Source organism: Aspergillus caelatus (genome assembly GCF_009193585.1).
Source record: "Aspergillus caelatus strain CBS 763.97 unplaced genomic scaffold BDV27scaffold_218, whole genome shotgun sequence".
Taxonomy (NCBI): domain Eukaryota; kingdom Fungi; phylum Ascomycota; class Eurotiomycetes; order Eurotiales; family Aspergillaceae; genus Aspergillus; species Aspergillus caelatus.
Window position 1 is genome coordinate 20,115 of NW_022475481.1, and position 19,281 is coordinate 39,395.

General features: G+C 48.6%; 4 protein-coding genes across 4 annotated transcripts; 1 reads left to right on the top strand and 3 right to left on the bottom strand.

Annotated features, from left to right (window-relative positions):
- Window positions 1-298: 298 nt before the first annotated feature.
- BDV27DRAFT_167918 (type I polyketide synthase) lies at window positions 299-6,976 on the bottom strand (the record flags this gene model as incomplete). Its single annotated transcript, XM_032074630.1, has 4 exons — window positions 299-2,836; window positions 2,890-6,306; window positions 6,358-6,649; window positions 6,699-6,976. The coding sequence occupies 4 exons, from the start codon at window positions 6,974-6,976 to the stop codon at window positions 512-514; spliced, it is 6,312 nt and encodes a 2,103-aa protein (XP_031923389.1). The 3' UTR covers window positions 299-511.
- A 693-nt stretch (window positions 6,977-7,669) lies between these two features.
- Window positions 7,670-9,121, bottom strand: BDV27DRAFT_134745 (S-adenosyl-L-methionine-dependent methyltransferase). Its single transcript, XM_032068360.1, has 3 exons — window positions 8,866-9,121; window positions 8,301-8,813; window positions 7,670-8,251 (listed from the first exon to the last, which is right to left on the bottom strand). The coding sequence occupies exons 1-3, from the start codon at window positions 9,094-9,096 to the stop codon at window positions 7,724-7,726; spliced, it is 1,272 nt and encodes a 423-aa protein (XP_031923390.1). The 5' UTR covers window positions 9,097-9,121; the 3' UTR covers window positions 7,670-7,723.
- A 1,273-nt stretch (window positions 9,122-10,394) lies between these two features.
- BDV27DRAFT_167920 (uncharacterized protein) lies at window positions 10,395-10,892 on the bottom strand (the record flags this gene model as incomplete). The annotated part of the gene is made up of 1 exon (XM_032074631.1): window positions 10,395-10,892. The coding sequence occupies one exon, from the start codon at window positions 10,890-10,892 to the stop codon at window positions 10,395-10,397; it is 498 nt and encodes a 165-aa protein (XP_031923391.1).
- A 1,331-nt stretch (window positions 10,893-12,223) lies between these two features.
- BDV27DRAFT_167921 (NACHT domain protein) lies at window positions 12,224-18,503 on the top strand (the record flags this gene model as incomplete). The annotated part of the gene is made up of 4 exons (XM_032074632.1): window positions 12,224-12,658; window positions 12,716-13,049; window positions 13,107-13,382; window positions 13,435-18,503. The coding sequence occupies 4 exons, from the start codon at window positions 12,224-12,226 to the stop codon at window positions 18,501-18,503; spliced, it is 6,114 nt and encodes a 2,037-aa protein (XP_031923392.1).
- Window positions 18,504-19,281: the final 778 nt, after the last annotated feature.

Consider the following 19,281-nt stretch of genomic DNA (forward strand, 5'->3'; position numbering starts at 1 on the left):
CGCTTTTATTCCTGACTGTGTCTATCTTCATTCCACACGTGGCCCCACTTGAGGCCCCCATCATGGGGCATTTAATATCAATTGGCCAAACCACTGAAGTCACGGAATCGTTCGGACTTTCATTCGCTGGTTGTGGGCAGCCCTAATCAGTTGGCGCTGCGCCTCATCACAGCCCATATACCAACCCACGTGTTGAACGTATTCAGCCACATATATTCAGAACCCTCCCGGCTGGGCGGTGTTTCGTGGAGGTTTGGGACTGTGAACCTTGGTTTGTGTTACGAATTGCAGGCGTTTGAAAAGGATTATGCAACCTGGATTGGGTGTGTAGAATTTAGCCCCTCCGCGCAAACTTGGATAGGGGTGATGTCTAGGAATGTAAAAGCTAGTGGGATATTATGTACAAATCTGCATTTCATAATAGTGGAGACAAGCGCATACGACCTACATGTAGGACTTTGGATAGCACACATTGGGTTGTGGAAGTATAATGAAACACAACTATTGGAAATTATTGAGACATCGCCATCCGCACTATTTCAGCCAGACGAACGACCGCTGGAGTTCGAACAATGGTGAAATGGTTAGCATCAGATACTGTTTCTAAATGGATGTTATCCACCCCAAGTACTCCATCCCATCCGTTGTATGACATGTTCACTCGGCTTTCTAGCAGCCAAGAGATAACCTCTGGGTCACCCGGTTGTCGTTCTGGCCGAGGGTCCCTCGGCGACTTGCATACACCATCCTGTGCGTAGATGAGAGTAGTACGGGGGGCCGCGTTAGCTGGGCGAAAGGGTTCCGGTGTATACTGTTCTAGTACTTCGTTAAAGGCTTGGAAATGCTGCAATAGCCACGCTGGAGGGGTCCGCCCGCCTTGCACACCGAAGACTCCTGCTTCCCCAAGAAAACGGTAGAAATGTGGTGGCCACATTCCCAAGCCCATTGGATTTGGAGAGTCTATCAATAGCAGTCGCTCAACCTTTTCCCCTTGATCAACGAGATACTGTGCGGCTTCATATGCAGCAATCCCACCCGCAGACCAACCGCCGAGGTTGTATGGGCCGCGTGGTTGCCGTCGACGGATCTCTGCTACGTAGACTGGGGTAAGGTCTTGGAGTTGGCACTGGGTGAGCTCATTTGGCCGCTTCAAATACGGACAGTTCATCGCATATACGTGTACATCTCTAGAAATGGTGGGTAGTGTTGAATAGGATGTGGAGGACCCAGACCCATCAGGGAAGAGGAACAGGGTCCGTGGGCAGCTTTCGTTGCCTTGGAGCGTTGTCGACGTGGCGGGTGGATGACTGGTAATTAAATTCTGCTCGGGACCTTGCTCTGTAAATGCAAGCATTGTTCTCAGCGCTGCCGCGATTGAAGCAACGCTCGAGTGCTCTAGAAAGAAGTCATTGGGGAGGTCTAGATCCGTTTCATCACGCACTCTTCCAAGAGCTGTGAGTGACAGGAGGGAATCTAGGCCAAATTCGCCCAGGTCATCTGCATTGGAGAGATCTCCATGATTTACACCCATTTCCTCGGCTAGTATGGATAAGACCAAGGCCACGGTAGTTCTCACACCATCTACTCCTGAGCTTCTCTCCACGTCCCTGTCACATCTACTAGGAGATGTCATAGCGGTCGTAGTAGATCCATCAGGGGTTGGATAACGGCTTGTCTCACCACTTTCAGATTCAGACAATGATGACATATCGAGGTAGACACGAAGTGACTGCACAGATGGACAGTCTTCGAAAAGCGACCATGGTACGTCTAGACCGAGGAACTCCCGAAAATTACCAATAATGGTCAAAGACATAAGCGAATCAACTCCCATGTCGGTAAGGTTCACATCCTCAGTGAGCTGTCCAGGATCGATGCCAATCTCGCGGGCGATGATTTCCAGTACTCGCTGCCATGACCCCTCAAAATCAGTCGGCTGAGTTTGTCCTTTAGTCTGGAACCTGGTAGCAGGCTGGGAGGTATCGTCATTTCTTGGTCTCATGCTTGAAGACCGGCCTTTGGATGTGGCGGCAGGCAACAACATTTCCAAGACCCGCCGAGGCACTTTCTGAAATGTGACTGCTCCATACTGAGCAATGATGCGGTAATCGTTGAGAATATAAACATCTCCCACATAAAGGCCATCGTTCCCAGCGACAGGTTGCATTTTGACGTGAGTTTGGTAAACCGTGTCCGGGGAGAAAGGCTCCACACAGCGCATGAATCCCCAGCCGTGGTTCACGAACAAGTGCTCGGTTAGATCAATAGAATCATTACAATTCATGACGAAGCCGGTCAGATGGCCGAAGCTGTCAGACCAGACAGGATTCAATGAATACTTGCCTTTGGTTGACTGTAAACGCACTTGAGCCGTGGCTTCAAGCCCAAAACTGTCGAATATGACTTCCTCAATGCCTTGATATGAGGCGCCGTATTGCATCATCGACGAGAAGAGTCTGTACGCCACACCTCGGCGCATCTTGTGAGTCCACCCTTCCTCAACACCCTTCTTGAGCTGTTCAATGCTGCGCTGGATCAGGTACAGCTGGCGCTTCCAGTCTTCCTGCCAGAGATGAGCTCTTCGGAGCTCTATGGCACATTCTGCGTGCTGTGCGGTGGGAGCTCCTGTGTCGTCAATGCTGTACACCTTCATCATTCCACGGAGCATGTTCCAGTCCATATCAAGCGATGCACGGAAGAGTTGTGACCCAGTCCCTTTGACGACTAGAGCTTTTTCCACAACCACGTTGCAGATATCTATTTTATATTCTGTTAAATTCTCTTTCTTGCCTAACAGATATACACCTAATGTATGGGTAATATCCGCATATAAAGACTTTAAACGTTCTTATTAGTATATCGAAAGAATGCTAGGGACTATACACTTACCGATGGACATAGCGTTATACCGTTGACTTTGTGATCAAGCGCCACTGGCAGTAGTTCCGGGTCAGTAATATCAGATTCGATAATAATCCTTGCGCGTGTGGCATCCATCTCCTCTTCCACAATCCTTTGGACAGAAGGGCTCAGCCGAGTCGACATGGGCTCAATAGCATCGGCGCTGATAGGCCTTTCAGGGCACCCCTTTGTCAGGCAAAAGTTATTCTGATACTGAATCCAGCAGTCCTGATAATCCCAGTTATATTCAGGGAGCATGACTACCCGGGTACTGGTCTTGAAGTCCTGTTGGTACTCGTCCCAGTTCAGCCGCACTCCTCCCAGGTGCAATACGGACAATGATCCTGCGAGGGTCTTGGACATGTTCTCTCGATGGGATAATGTTGGACACACCCTAACACTTGAGCCTACCACAGCCTTCATCATGCGTGTGAGGATGGGGTGTGCACCAATCTCAACTGCCAATGCCCCAGAGTCAAAGATGCCTGAAGCCTGAGCCGCCTGTACGGCACCGAGAAAGTTTACGCGCTCACGACAATTCCGGCGAATATACTGGGCCCCAATAATTTTTTGGTCTGTGATAATATGACCCAGAGTGGGTGACACGATTGGAATCTTTGGTACTCGGAATGTGACTTGGCTGGCAATATGTTCCAACTCTTCCAAGATCGGGTCGACTTGTGACGAGTGAAATGCGAATGGTAGAATGAGCTTCTTGGATGTCACATTAAGGTCCGATAACTTCTTGGAGACTCGCTCAATCTCATCATTTGTTCCACTCAAAACAGTATCATCTGGGCCATTTATGCACGACACCTCTACTTGCGCACCCTTGAGAACCTCTTCTAGGTCAGCAACAGATGCTTTGGCTGCCAACATCCCATGTGACCCCACTGTGCATCTTCTCTCTAATAATGCAGCCCGCGACCCAACTAGGTAGATTGTGTCGCTGATGCTGAGCACTCCTGCCAGTTGTAGGGCTGCATATTCACCAAGACTGTGCCCGAGCGCATATTGCGCCGTCAGGCCCCAGTTCTGCCATAATCGTGCCATTGCCATCTGGATCACCACGGTACCAAGTTGCACTATTATAGGGGACAACTCCTCAATGTCAACTGCATCTTCAAGCAGAGGGAGTATTGAGGGAAATCCATGCCCGCGACCGACAGACTCAAACTCGGCTATGTCCGCACGGAACGAAGCGAAGCTGTCGTATAGATCCCGCGCCATAGCCGTTTGTTGTGCACCCTGACCCGTGAAGAGAAAACCTACGCCGGGCGATTTGGTTAGACAAGGCGTGATATCCTCTATCACATCTGTGTCCAGCAACTTTCGCTTAATTTCTTGTAGGTCATTTCCTACGAAGGCTACACGGTAGGAGTGGTGCATGCGCCTAGCGGTCGTCGTATATGCGATGTGTGCTAAGAGGCCCGGGGAGGTTTCTGATCCAATGAATTCGCCCAGAGCGCGCATGTTCTTTGACAGGCTTTTCGATGATCGAGCGGAGAGAGTAACAACATGATATTGTCGTGGATCTGACGAGCCTCCAGCGCCAGAGCTCTCTAATAACGGTGCATCTTCAACTAACAATGCCGTGTTGCCTCCGGCTGCAGAGAAATTGTTTATGAATGAGCGGCGATTTCCTTCACCCGGACGCACCCAGTCAGTTTCCTTGAATGGGATATGCACATTGCGTTGCTCCATATCTGTAGGGAAGTGGTGGTTTATTCGTCCCTTGATGCCGCAATGTGGCGGAATCCGGTTCTTCTGCATCATCAGCAGGACCTTGATCAATGCCGTCACACCAGATGCTGACTCGCCATGGCCAACATTCGCCTTGACAGACCCCAGATGCAACGGCCTATTTAAACCCCGGCTATCATCCCAAGCGAAACTGTCAAGCACTGATTTCATCTCCACTGCGTCACCCGCCTGTGTCCCTGTGCCATGCATTTCGATGTAGCTGATCTCGTGTGGATGAATACCAGATTCTGCCAGTAATTGTTTGAATAGTTGTGCCTGCGCATCAGCCAAAGGGCGGGTTATTGAGACCGCCTCTGCCGAATGTGAGGTTCGGGCTCCTACGATCACACCAAATATAGGATCGTTGTCAGCTATTGCATCCGGAAGGCGCTTGAGGATGACGGTGCCCACGCCATCTCCACGACAATATCCGTCCGCACCGTCATCGAACGTTTTACAGTTTCCAGTTGCGGATAGAAAATGCCCGCGGTCAAGGCCAGCGAAGTTGTCGGGGTTCGTTAAAATATTTGTGCCACCGGCCAAGGCAGTGTCACAATCACCGTTGAGTAGAGCGTTGCAGGCAGTATGAATAGCTGTTAGGCTGGATGAGCATGCCGTGTCCACTGTGACGCTCGGTCCACTGAATTTAAAGAAGTAATTGATGCGGCCGGCAACAAAAGCTCGGATACCCCCTGGGATGAAATATGTATCAATATCTTGGCTACTATTAACCTCGCGCCAGTCATCACTTGTCATGCCGTAGTATACGCCCACGCGATCCCGCCGGCTTGTCGGCGTCCGATCCGGAACAAACCCAGCCATTTCCATGGCTTCGTAAGCTGTGAGCAGAGCCAGGCGTTGGGCAGGGTCCGTCTGGCATGCCTCGCGCGGGGACATTTGGAAGAAACGCGCGTCAAATGCTCCAGGGTTTCGTATCCAGCAACCATGTTTGATACGACTAGTGTTCTTTCGTCGCAGTGTAGCATCGTAATGAGCCTCGCGGTCGAATCTGTCGGCGGGAATAGGCTTGTGGACATCCAACCCTTGCTGCAATAGTTCCCAGAATTCGGTCAGACTGTCTGCCTCCGGAAAGCGACCACTAAAGCCAATGATGGCAATCTTGGATGAGTCATTGCTGGCAGGCTCTGGTGAAGTCTCGACTGCCGGTCCGTGGTTTGCTGTCCCTTTTAAGCACTTCACTTCAATGCCGGCTTGTGTTAGTGATGCTTTCATCCTGGATGTAACATTCGTGTGTATAGGGATGATTTGAGCGGTAGCATCAGGACTACGCTGAACAACACTCTCCTCAACCTTGTCGAACCGCACCTTGCAAGTTAGTATCTCCCTGATCAATGCTTGAACCAAATCACCAAATGTCCTCTCCTTCAGGACCATGCCCGTAGCGCATGATATGAGGGAAACGTTCGATTCACGATGAAACAGAGATCTTTCGATTGGCTTGCATCTGAGGATATTTTCAACGTCGGCCTCGCTGTATAAGTGTGCCGCGTGATATGGTGCATATATTGACACAGGCCATGTCTTTGTGCATCGAGGATATGAGAAGTTCTTGAATGCTTCCAACACTCTTGGGATACCGCTGATCGTAACTGTATTGCTGCCAGCGGCGCTGACGTACGGCTTCACAATGCTTTGGATATTCTAAGCGGGCCAATGAGTGCCATGCGTATTGCTGGTGTGTCCACCACTTACCTCATCCCTGACAAAGTTCTCAAGTATCTTTTCAGCTTCTAATTCTGGCATATCTGCCACGGCGAGTGACCATGGTTTCCACTGCAAAGAGTCTTCCCCGGCCAATGTATTAGCCCGTCGCGCTACATGCATTCCAACCCGAAATGCAACTACCACGGCCTCAATGCCAAGGGCGAGCAGGTCAATACTGGTTCGTGCGCAGGAAATTGCGGCGGCTGCGAGAGATCCGGTACAAAGCCCAACTAGGATGGAACTAGTTGGCGGATGGGAAAGATCCGTAGTCTGTAAGAGTCTATGCATAGATGAGTATGAAAACGGTCGATATATATGACACCACTAACAGAATGTATTGCCCTATCTCGCAAAGGCATACTAATGCACTTTCTAGGGCAACATGGCGTCGTCCATTCCTGACGGCATCTAGTAGAAGCGGGAGGGTGTGTGCATCCGGCAACGAGGTACGTTCATTTGCCGGTAATAGGAAAATCTGCTTCCTTATAACAGCAAATGCTTCATCAAGAAAGGATTTTAAAGTTGGGTTATCTTTCACATGTAATAGCTTGTAGAGGGCGTCGTCCACTCGGATAGTTTGATCCCCAAAAAGGTAAATATTGACCATATTTGCTAGCGTTCACAAGCGGGTAGGTATAGAACTTACATTTTGAATTCACATTCATATTGCAGTATATAAATCTTGAGAAGGCAAAGCAACACTGGCATCATCGGGGCTGTGTGAGCCTGGGCCGTGTTCGCATCATTCGGGAAACCAGCCAAACCCCCAAGGACACCGAAATGTCCGACGTATTCCGATGGGCCCGGGGAAGCCGACTATAGCGAGACTCGGCCCCAACGATCACCCACGGAGTGTCTCGGGGTAGCTCTTTCATATTACCTCATTATCATCATTCTGTTTTACGGTCACTCATAGACAAGAATACAGTTCGGCAAAGTGCCTGTTGATGTTCACATACATGATTACTTTCGAACATGTATCTAGAACCTTAACTCAAGGTAGATGTATAATATGGCCTCTATACAAGCAGAGCGACTGGAGAATCTGGTTTGCCAACTCCCATGCCTCTCGGCTAGTGTACCTCTGTCCAATTGTTTTGAGAAGGCATGGGAAATAGTGTTCATCAAAGGCTGGAGCATCACAGAATGCCTAGCACAGAGTAGCAAGTTTCTACGGGCAATGGTAAATATCAAAACAAAACTGTACAGGGTTTCTTCATGCCTTTAGGTTTGTCTTCATGAGGGAGCATAAAGATGTTTACATGAAATCTAAGGGTTGCAACACTTGTACATTTTCCTTCAGATTCTCAAAGCATATACCACCCACATTCATAGAGCTCAGTTATATCCGTTTCTATAAATCCATACCTAACTCAATCAGCGACATTAAACTTCCGTGAGGCTCCGCTATCCTCTTCACACTAAGCCGTTCATCGACCTTTTTAAAGATATCCATCCAGTTCTCCAAATATCTTTCCATACTGTTGAACACCTGCCGCATTATCAGGTCTTGGACACGCAGCAACCTTTCCTTGGATGCTGGAATCACACCCGGATCAGGCAACACAATGTCGACAATAAGAATACGTGCACCAGGCTTCAAAGTCTGGACGAGGCGTGACAGTATCCGCACACAGTCATCGAACGACCAATTGTGCAGTATCATCCGCAGCATGTATACATCAGCGTCTTGCACGGGTTGCGGATCGAAAAAACTATGTGCTCGATACGAAATGCGCGGCCTCAGGCTCTGTGCATCATCCAGGGAGGAGAGATACCCAGGGCCCTCAGCCACTACCTCGGGCAAGTCCTCCACAACAAAGTTCAAGTCAGGAAACCTGCGGGCCAGCGCTACCGAAGTATGACCGGTGGACCCACCCACCTATCCTCATCAGCATTGAATATCTTAGTTCAAGTGGACCAGCACTTACGTCGACTACACAAGCTTGTCCAAGGGCGGTCCAGTCCCATCCTTCCGCGAGCTTCTCGGCATCTGTTCCTTGACTGCGCGCCATGCTGCGCATAAAGCCAGCAAATTGCCGTTTTCGATCTGGCTGTGCGGCCAAATGCTTGAAGAAGGGCAGTTCAGTGTCAGCCGCGATATTATACGCCGTGTGACTTCCTTCAACACTATCCGGCCACCGTTCGTGCGCTTCGACCATTGCAAAGGCAGCCGGAACGGATAGGTCACTCATGGTGACAGCCCAATCATGGAAATCGGCATCATAGCGCAGCAAAGCAGATGTGGCAGAGTGTGACACGTGCTGCGATGGGCTTTCGAGGAAAAGACCACTTGTCATAGCCATGCGAACGACACTTCTGAGTTGACACTCAGGTGCCTTGGCAAGGATGGCAAGGTCAGCGTAAGCAATGGAGCCCTCTAAAGGCACTAGGTGGAAGATCCGAAAGTGACATAACCATCGTACGCAAGATGCATAGTGATACTAATCTTCAATTAATACGACAACACTCTGCCCTCAGACGTTGCTATCTTACCCCTGTCTGCAAATTCAACAAATACGCACCCGGTCCTGCGGCAAGTTGAAAGAGGCGCAAGGCATTGTCCAGGATTCGCTCTCTTGCAGCATGAGCATCCGGAGAGGCGCCATTGGGCAGCACCACTACGGGTGTATGGCGATCGAATGAAGGCAGGGGATGACCAGTGGAAGCAAGGTGTTCGTTCAGTACCTCGACGTCATTCACCAAACTTCGGGTGAGTTCTTCCATAGGAGAGCGCGAAGCGCATGCCAAGTTGGGATTACTGTTGTTTTTCATCTTTGGTAAACTCGATATATGTACATTGACTGATAGCGTTGTGGTTTTAGCATGGTGGCCTCCCTAAATATACTTCCAGATTTTCGGCTTGCCAGCATATGTCTTCGCAATTCTCGGGCTACTCGGGAAGCGACGAGCCCCGAGATGTGTGGGTGATATGAGCTGACTGCGTGGGATGCCTAAATGAACCACAGTCGGTGTGTGATGAATTGAGCATATTGCTATATATGTCTATGTGGACTTCAAAAGGTATATCGCAAGTTGAAGTAATTCAAAACATCTATTCACATAGATGATACTTTAGGACAGGTAATCATGCGAGCTTCACGTGAGATCATCTTTCCTTGGTTAGTTGCGTATCTGGCAGCTTTTCCGAGATGTTCCATCCTGTACCTATTCTTGGCTTACTGTATGTTACCGTAAAATAACCAAAATTCCTCCTGGCTCGTAGTCTTGTTCCAGTAGGCGGTGTGGATATTGCCGATCAACCGCTCCGCTCCGGATTCGGTCCCGATTCAGTCCGGGTCCGGAGCGAAAGCTCAGAGGAAATGATTCTCAGCTAAAGGGTATTGGAATAGTACTCCACTAATGGACAAGGTCTACTTGGTATCAGCAGATCATTCAGTATAACTACATCACGACTGTTGCAGATGGTATACTATTATCCTGGATTACAACAATCGATTGAAACGTTATTACAGCTGTCCGTAAATATATATTCCTCGCACGTCGGCTTTAAATACCACATACGAATCCCATAGATAGCTAGCACTCAATGGGTAGCTATGACGCTCTATAGTTCAATCGGTGGCCAGAAGCCTGACTGAAGTACAGAAACATTACAAACATAATTTTAAAGTCTTGAGCAGTATTTGATCAATGGTTCAGTTTGCAATATCTGAAGCCCAGTACATACATGACGTGTCTATGATTAAACATAAATCATCTAGTTGTCGATTTCCAACAGTTTGAATAAAGTCTATTTGTTTGTATCCAGCTTGTGTATTTGACTCTATCTAAGTTTAGTGAAAGGAAATGATGTATTCACCCTCAGCTGAAATGAATGTGGCACGGAAGAGCTGAACATAGTAAAGCTAATCAATGCAGAGTACCAAGGAATCATCCAACAATATACTGTTGGCGGTTCAAATTTCAGGTCTTAGATCCTGTTGTTTTATTAGCACATTAGGCTTAATGTTTGTCCACAATAGAATCAGAGGTCAAAGGGTTGAGAAGAAAAGGAAACAAGCCTACAATAAGGTCACGGTAAAATCACCCTGAATGTGTACATTGAGGTCGACCCCAGGTTCTCCAAAGCACACACTGAGTAAATCCACTTGCTCAGTTCCCTTCTCCTGTCGGATCTTTTCCAACAATGCCTTCAACGTGATTTTCTCGGCGCATGGGGCGGATTCTGCCTCTGGCCCATCCAGTTGAATATTGGCCTCACAGGACACGGGGCCTTCGGTGGGGTCAGCATCTAGCGCTACAGATTGGTCTGAGCTAAGGCTAATTTGGCGCTCGTTGCGATTCCAGACCGGGGATTGCGGTCTACTGGCCGTATTATAGTGCACATCTCCATAGCTATGTATAGGTTCCAAGTGGCTCGGTGGAGACGATGGAACGTGATGTTTGTTATTCGTGTCTGAGCGAGAAGATATATTCGCCGTCCATGTTCCCATCTCAGTCATACGACTGCTGCATTGGGCCTGCGGAGGAGGAGATTGGGGTGGTCTTTGTTCTATCATCTTGAATTCGACTATAGTGGCTGGGCGGTCCAAGGCCCTCGAAAGTAGAAAAACTAAATGGCTCGTATGAAACTGGTAGAAATGAATTCTTGAGTAAGTAAGCTCCAACAAGCTGCAAAGCTCTCTGCGAGATGCTTCGGTCAGGCTGTTTCCTTAGGGCGGGTGCAGACCCACAAGTCAACGATTTTCATTGGGTATTTGATAATCATTGACATGACAACCAGTCGCTGTGTTCAGAGAGCAGACCTTTCGGATACGATGGAATGTAGACTGAGTGGGTGGTGGTTCAGGCGACCGATCATGCTACGGCGTTGACGGCTCCGAATATTCTCTCCATACCCGAGATGCTTTGGGGTTCCTGTCGGAAATATTGTTCCGGTCAGAAAAGAAACGAAAAACCAAAAAGAAAGTGATTTTTGGGGAGTACCAACGTTTCATCATGGCAGACCCGAAGCTTTAGAATGGGCCGCATGCGGAAACAGTACCCTACCTTGGCTGTTTTTCCATGTGGTACCGATTCGATTATCGACCATTGACGATCCACCATGGGCTTGAGTATGCCATTTTTAGACTTCAGATCGACATCACTGTTAGGTAGTCGACTTTTGCTTTTCTTCCTTTCTTTCTTTGGACGTATATCTCGACACCGGTCCATGGATTGCTGTACCCACAATACTTACGTTTGCTATAATAATGCTTATTATCTGTGTTTTAGGTTTATTCCGGCCCACTATGAATACTAGGAGGTCCCTCACTAGTTCGGCGATGCCGACAGTAGTACAATACTTCGTGTTGCTCATGTAGGTCGTTTGTCTCACGACTTCGGTGACACCGGCATCAGCGCACCTTTCAAGTGAATAGAGACTCGGACACTCTGCGGATTGACTATGTATGCCTGCATTTCAAGGTTCGGATATGGAGTATCTGTAGCTGAAATCAAGAGCAGGTTGGGTCCTCTTTATTACTACTCTTCGGTAACGCCGACTTGAATGCACGCCCTCAATTGGATAGGGCCATGGTATATTTCGTCATCGGAAGTGGTTAGTCGTAGAATGATGCCTGAATAGGATGGCAGGAAGCTTTCCTCTATTTCATCATGAGTTCCACGATGTGGGGTCAGGTTATGTACAGCTTGGGATTGAGGATCTTGAGGGCTTGGATATTTAAGATGGGATGTCTCTGGTACATGAAGCCTTATTTTCTGTCCTTCATTCCTATAATTCTAAGCATACGTACTCCTGATCTCCATACTTAATCATTACCCCATAACAACCTCATCCATTTAATTACTTTAACCGCATTTCTCCTACCTCCGAGTATCTTATACCAAAATGGCTACTTCTTTTCAGGCTCACGTCTCCCACCCTTTTGGGTCCCCTCTATATACCCACTCAACTAGCGGAACAAACAATGGGAGTGTTTCTAATAGTGTGTTCAGATGGAGTACTGTCTCCCAGAGCTCCATCAAATCCGACGGGGATAAGTCAATGCTAGCTGATGTGGTTGACTCGCTTGCTCGTCGCAGCAGTGATGCGATGATATCGACAAAAATCCTGGAAACGGATTACGCCACAGTTCTAGAATGGATTCGAGCGGAGAGGATGGAGAAGCTTCCCGCCGAAGGAAGCAGCTATGACAAAATGCTAGTATGGGCAGCATTGTTTGTAGAGCGGTTGCATTCGTTCGATAAGGCAATTGAAGAATTCGCGGGAGATAGCCATCTAGCGGCTCAACTCGCCTATGTTCACTGTGCAAGCCTGTTAAAAGTGAGTGGCTCTCCCTATCCAAGAAGCAAACACAGTCTAAGCCGTATGATATTCTAGCTGGGTGAAGAAAATTCCTGCGCCCTCATGAGTCTGTTCGGCTTCTTCTATCGCTGCTCGACGGGCTTGGGAAGTGTCCTCGATCGGGCAGAATTATTTCAGGTTTCTGGCGACATTAAGGACCAGCTTAGTCTGGCTCTTGCCGACCTGGTGACCTTGGTCGTGGGAATTGCAACGCACTTCCGTAAAACGATCCCAGCGGCGGGGTACTTGCATGTTGATATCTACAGCGAGTTCTCTGACCCGATCCACAATTTCCGCAGTCGATGCGAGCGTATTTCCGAGTTGATGTGGAAATACCAGCTGCAGCGCGAGGGGTACGACAGTACCAAAGGTATTGTAACTATCTTTTTGTTTGTCCTGGGCTACAATGTTAATGCAAGCATTCCAGTAACCGACACAAAGACGATCAAGCGCTGGCTTGAGCCGGAGGACCCTGTCCTTGCCAATGTAGTCGAGGCCACAGCCCAGCTTGCCCAAGAGCGTGAGGAATCAACCTGTGTTTGGATGATGCCCTATTTGAATCGCTTCTTGAAGGGGAACCGGCAGACGCTCGCTATTTCCGGCAATCCTGCGTCAGGAAAGTCCATCCTCGCGACGGTGATCAACGATCACTTGCAGCATCCCGTCGGAGACGTCAGCTACAGAACAATATTTGTGCCAATTAGTGAGCATTATCATGAATTGACGATTTATTCCTCTGCTAACTGTGCCTTCAGACAGCAGAGTTCTAGCAAACACCATGCCTCGTGCTATTGCAAAGACTATTCTATCCCAGCTTTTTGACCAGCAAATTGGAAACGTTCGCCTTTATCGCGTTCTTTCGGATACATACAAACGGTGCCAGGAAACATTCGACAGTGAAACATACGACGACGTCATCTGGGGAGTTCTCGAAAATGCACTTGAAGCTAGCCGGAAACACGCGAAGGAGCTAGTTTTGATCGTTGACGGCGTGGATGAAGCCAACGGTGGCGAAGCAGCTTTATTGAAGAGGCTCCGACAGGCTACCTATAACGCAAAGAGTACCAAGCTGATCCTGCTTACTTCTCAGCAGGAGTCCAAGGCCTCGCTCCAGCCGGGCCAGGACACAGTACGAATTACGCCAGAGCTTATTCTCGATGATATTTCTGCAGTTGTACGAAGTATCTTGCAGGATAGCTCCAGCTTCACCAAAGCTCCCCAAGAGCGACGTGAGATCCAAGTTAGCCGGATTGCCGAGGCTTCCAATGGCTCTTTTCTGTGGGCTAAGCTTGCTTCGAAACAAATTCGGGACGAGGCCCCGTCCAACACACAGTCTCTGATCAAGGCAGTTGACAACATTGTCAATAGAAAGCCCACAGTCAAAGACATCATTCATCGCACTCTGCATTCGAATGTGACCCAAGAGGCAATAAAACTCGTTGTCTGGCTCGCCACCGCTTGTCGGCCGCTACAGGTACAAGAATTATCTGCTCTTCTGTCTATTCAGCAAGACAAACAAAAGATCATAGAGCAAGACAGGGAAAGTACACTTCATATTCTTAAGCCGGTGGCATCCTCAGTTTTTATTCAAAATAATCTGGTATTCCTGCGGCACGCCAAGGTCCGCGACTCAATCCTGGAGATCTTCAACCATGGCAATATCCTTCCTACCATCAAGAACAGGAACCTCGATCTTGCCCAGCGGCTATTACTTTATGCAAAGCTTGTAGTTCCAGATGGTCGTGAGCCAGCTTTGGAACCATTGGAATCGCGTTTCACCCAAGACCTGATCGAAAGGCATCCTTTGTTAGACTTTGCACTCCGCTACTGGATAGACCATCTGAGGACGGCAATGGGCTGCAACACAGATCGAGAAATTGCTGCAGCTGCAAAAGAAATTCGCAATATACTTCCGGCTAGCACAACCTTGCCTAGGCTCGAGATGGCTGTATGGCAGCGCAAAGAGACTCCAGTCCTGGTGTCTTTCCATGATACCCAGACACGCCTCTACCAGTCGATACTGTCTTCCAAGCAGCCAGCCACTCTCCAGACATTATTATGTCAGGTGTCCTTCTATTGGAGTATCCATAAAGCCCCAACGCAAGTTGATCATATCTTCTATGATGCCATCAAGATCTGCCAAGAGCTACTCTCGGCTCAACACAGTATCACGGTGACGGTGGCCCAATATTTCTTGGATATCACGTCCAGTCAAGTGACTACTTCGAAGACGACGACCATGGTGAGGCGAATTGAAGTGCTCCACCACCTTGTGGAGAGCTATAAGGTTCTTTATGGGTCAACAAGCGATATGTTCATTTCGGCCTCCACTCAGCTTGCAGAGCATTACCATTACATCAAGGAAGAGCACAAAGCCGAGGAAATTAGAGTCTCCATTGGCGTTCGCCATCCCGGAGGTCCAAAGGATCCGAGCAGACCTCAACTGCCTGATGACTCGCTGCATATCCACCTCATCGGCCGGCCGCAACCCCTCGTGGGAGGAACAGGCCTCGAGCTAGATGAGATTGAGATGGATGTGGAGATTAGCGGGTCTTTTGAGTTTGAATCACTTCTAGCACAAGCAGAGCAATATGCAAAGGCTGGGGACCACAAAGCAGCCGAACTTATTTACCTTGAGATTTGGCAGCGCACGAGCTGGGAATCTCGACTCCACCGCTCCCTAGAGTGGGAGATAAGGAATGTGAAAGCTGCTCTGGCATACTCGAACTTTCTCATGTCGCAAAAACGACAGAGCGAAGTAGCGGCTATTCTCTGGGGCTTCTGGCAAGAATATGAGCAGGTCAGCTCTACTTTGGATGAGGCAGTCGTATCACAATTCATGCAAGTTGCAAAACTTATGAAGTCCGTCAAACTAGAGTCCGTGGCATTGCAGGTTTTGAAGCATTGTGCTCAAAGTGTCAGTCAACATAGCTCGATTTACTCGGAGCTCCAGCAAGCTATCCAGTCAACCTCTGAGTATGTCATCGAGAACGAGTCAACCGCGACTGAATCTAGCCTCGAAGAGATTGTGTTCAGTACTGTTACAACAAAGCACTTCTCAGCCAAGGCCACCACTTCTCTTATTAACATGTACTTGTCCCAACGGAGATGGCGCGACGCTACACAAGCCATGAAGCGTGTCTTACGGGTTATTTGGCCAGCGTTATTCGCCCCATCGCTCGAAGACGTTGTCCTTCCATCGAAGAATGTGGACTACTGTGTTCAGTTAGCTGAGCGCTTGAGTAACTGCTATCGTTCTAGACAGCGACTAGCAAAAGAGGGAAACATTCGGCTTCGTGTCTATCGTGCTGCCCGACATGACCGACCTACTGGCGATAAGCTCCGTGATCGAGCCACGACAGCAATCTTGCGTTTCTATGAACGGTCATCAAAGACCGATGAGCTTATCAGTATTCATCAGGAAGTGTTAGATGACTATAAAAAGCAGTACGGGCAAGCACATCCGACCGTGCTCAAGGAGCTGTGGGCCTTGGCTACATTAACTCACCTGCGCCCGGTATGCATTGACTATTATGGGCAGATTGTCAAGATCCTCAATAAGGACGCAACTACCTGTCATCCGGACGCCTTTGAGCCACTGCTTATCGTCGTCACAGAGCTTCTGACACAAGGACGTTTTTCTGAGGCACTGCACCCTTGCCAGACGTTGTTCAACACGTTGCAGCATCCACACATCAATCCCAAGCTCGAAGATCAGGCTTTCGTCAAACTGACCTACGAGCGCTATATCCATTGCTTACGGATGACTCGCGCTGACACTGTTATAATCCATGATGTAACGGTTCAGTACCGGAAGACATGTCAGTCGCTATTCGGGACAACCGCAACAATAACGGTGCAAGCCACCACTACACTGGCACAAATCTGTCAGGAAAGCTATACATACAGGAGTGAAGCAATAGCACTCTACGAGGAGCTATTGAAGCTGAAAGAAAGCTATGTTGATATCGATTACGAGGGCATCGAAGCAACACTGGACGCGTTGTACGAAGAACAGGAGGAGACGCTGACTTCAAGTACTGAGACGATTACAACCACGGAATTTCATAAGGTGGTTTCTATTCACAAGAAACGTCTCGAGAGCTTTCTATCCGAACACGGATGGGCCCATCAGGAATCACTCTCCCAGATGGAGAAGCTCGTATCGCTCTATTCTCGACGCAATGAATTCCAGGCGGCCTACTCATTATTGCAAGAGGCAACTTCCAAAGTTCTCTCGAAGGAGACCTCGGCGGTCAATCTGTGCTTAGCGGCCCAGAGTATTGCTTCCAGCTTTATTAGGTCAGGTCAGGTCCAACACGGTAAAGGAATGGCACAAGAGATCTACCGCCAAACCGTGGCCCAGGATATCGAGATCAGCTCCACCAACTTTGAGTTGTCTGCGGACCAGCGTCAAGCCCTTGTTTTCCTAGCCCAGCTCGAGTACAGCCTTCAAGAGCGGGAGACCTTGTCTATCACCATGAACGAGATTTACACTTCATTGGTAACTGAATATGTCTACTTCGAGCAGCTCCGAACTGCCATGAAGTCAAAGACCAGCAGCTTCCAGAGCACGTTGTCCATTGTCTGCCGCCTACATGGAGTACTGCTGTCCCGAGGCCGTCAATCCACTGCCACCGGACTCATCGAGAAATTCACCCACTACTTCATATCTGTGGAGCGCGATGCCGTCGATGTGGACTTTGCTCAGGGCAAGGTCTTCATCACCACGCTTCTAGAGTACTTTAGTTCGCACTCATCGCGTGATTACATCAGCTCTATCGCCATCGCCAGCTACAACCGCGTAACCCAACTCCTGGCTTCCAAGAACTATCATACTGCATTCCACCTGGCGTCGGTCTCCTTCAAGTACATTCGAGCGCATCACGGCTTTTCCTCATTGACTGCCGTCAAGCTGGTATTCAAATTAGGTCTGGCAATTTCAAGCCGAGACATCAAATCTTTTGTAGAGTCCAAGGTGCGGAAGGATATGCTTAGTTTATCAACCGCCATGATAAAGGGAGCCCTCGACAAATTCGAGCAATTGAAGCTTGATATAACTCAATTGGACCATGTCAATTTGGACCGGTTGATCGGTCTTCTGGACGAGCAGAAGGATTATTCCACCTTGGTCCGCGTGCTCACATCCCTTTGGAATGCCCGCGAAACCCGCAGCACCTCGCAACAACAGCATCTATACACCCTTGCCCTTGGCCGTATGCTTGTTATTACACGCTACATGATTGGTGACTACGTGGATGCCATCCGTCTGGCGGAAGACATCGTGTACAACTGTGCTCGTGTCCACGGCCCACGGGACCACAATACCGTCGAGATGACCGTGCTCCTGTCTCAGATGTACACGAGCGTGGCACAGGGATATCAGAATCAGAAGGATTACCGCGACTTGGCGTACCGGTACTACAAGAAGGCTGCAGTGCTGCATGAAAACGCCCTGCGGTCCTTCGTTGACCCATCTTACTTCTCTTCCAGCCTTGCAGACACACATAGCCCCGGTGGCTCGAATGTCAGCAGTCCCGGCGAGGCAACAGAGGGTGACGGCAAGTCCGTTCGGCAGCATCTACGCCTGCTCAAACTTGCTGTTGAACGCTTGGGAGACTGGCCGAAGGAATACTCGGAATATGAAACCCTTAACACTGATATTTTCAAGGCTTTCGGCAATGAGCTGAAAGGGGTAGAAGGAGTGGATAAGTGGGATCTGAAGAAATTCGGCTGTGGTCGAGCTGAAGCGACTGATGACTTGATCATGCCTGCTTCGGACGAAGGGGTTGTTCTACGCGAACGCCTCGCAATTCCTGCATAAATTTTTCTTTTGGCTTAAAAAGTTAGAACAGTTGTTTGGAAAAGTTTCAAAAGTTGTCAAAAGCACCTGTGAGGAGGCAAAAAGATAAATATTACGAGAGGTCGAGTTTGGTATCAACTGCTAGTTGTGTGAGTTCAGTGTCCATAGTATAAAAGTGCAGTTCCCTCTTCGATGAGTAACAGTGTGAGTCATTATTCTTATGAGTAAATATATGCTCCTGTTATTTTATAGTACCAAAAAAGAACTTCACAAGCCTTGTTCCATGACTTCAGATTTTTCACTTGTTTCTGAAGCACTACTCAAGCTATTTTAATGGCTTTTCGCAAAGCCCATTGTGATAGATAATCTACGGAGATACTCTCAGAATAGACAATACAACAGGAAGGATTCCGTTGTGGTATCCCACCCTTGGACGGTGTTACTGACTGGCCCATATCACATCCTCCTTTGCTGACCTGCATACTCCTGCTGCTGACGGACCGGGATTGTCTGTCATTCCAGTTTTGTCATAGGCGCCTATTGAGACTCCTCTCTCCACAGAGAGAGGTGGTATACTATTTTTTATTGACTCCGCAATAGACATCGGGTTGTGTGACGCACAATGAACAGCTGCTGCTGGTCCGGTGAATGTCTATCATAAACTCTACTACTTATTCCTGCGACTAATTCTAAAAGTAAAATCTGCTCTATTGATGTCCCTACAACATCACACTAACCCACGATTAATAAGAGCCTGAAATAACTAGGCTCTTCTTTACCTTCAACTCGGCCTAGTAGT

Bases quoted from the DNA above. Each gene is read 5' to 3' on its own strand.
- BDV27DRAFT_134745 (XM_032068360.1), bottom strand. From the start codon at position 9,096: ATGGAAGAACTCACCCGAAGTTTGGTGAATGACGTCGAGGTACTGAAC. The intron at 8,814-8,865 runs GTAAGATAGCAA...ATTGAAGATTAG, and splicing joins TGTTGAATTTGCAGACAGGG to TATCACTATGCATCTTGCGT. The intron at 8,252-8,300 runs GTAAGTGCTGGT...TGATGAGGATAG, and splicing joins GACAAGCTTGTGTAGTCGAC to GTGGGTGGGTCCACCGGTCA.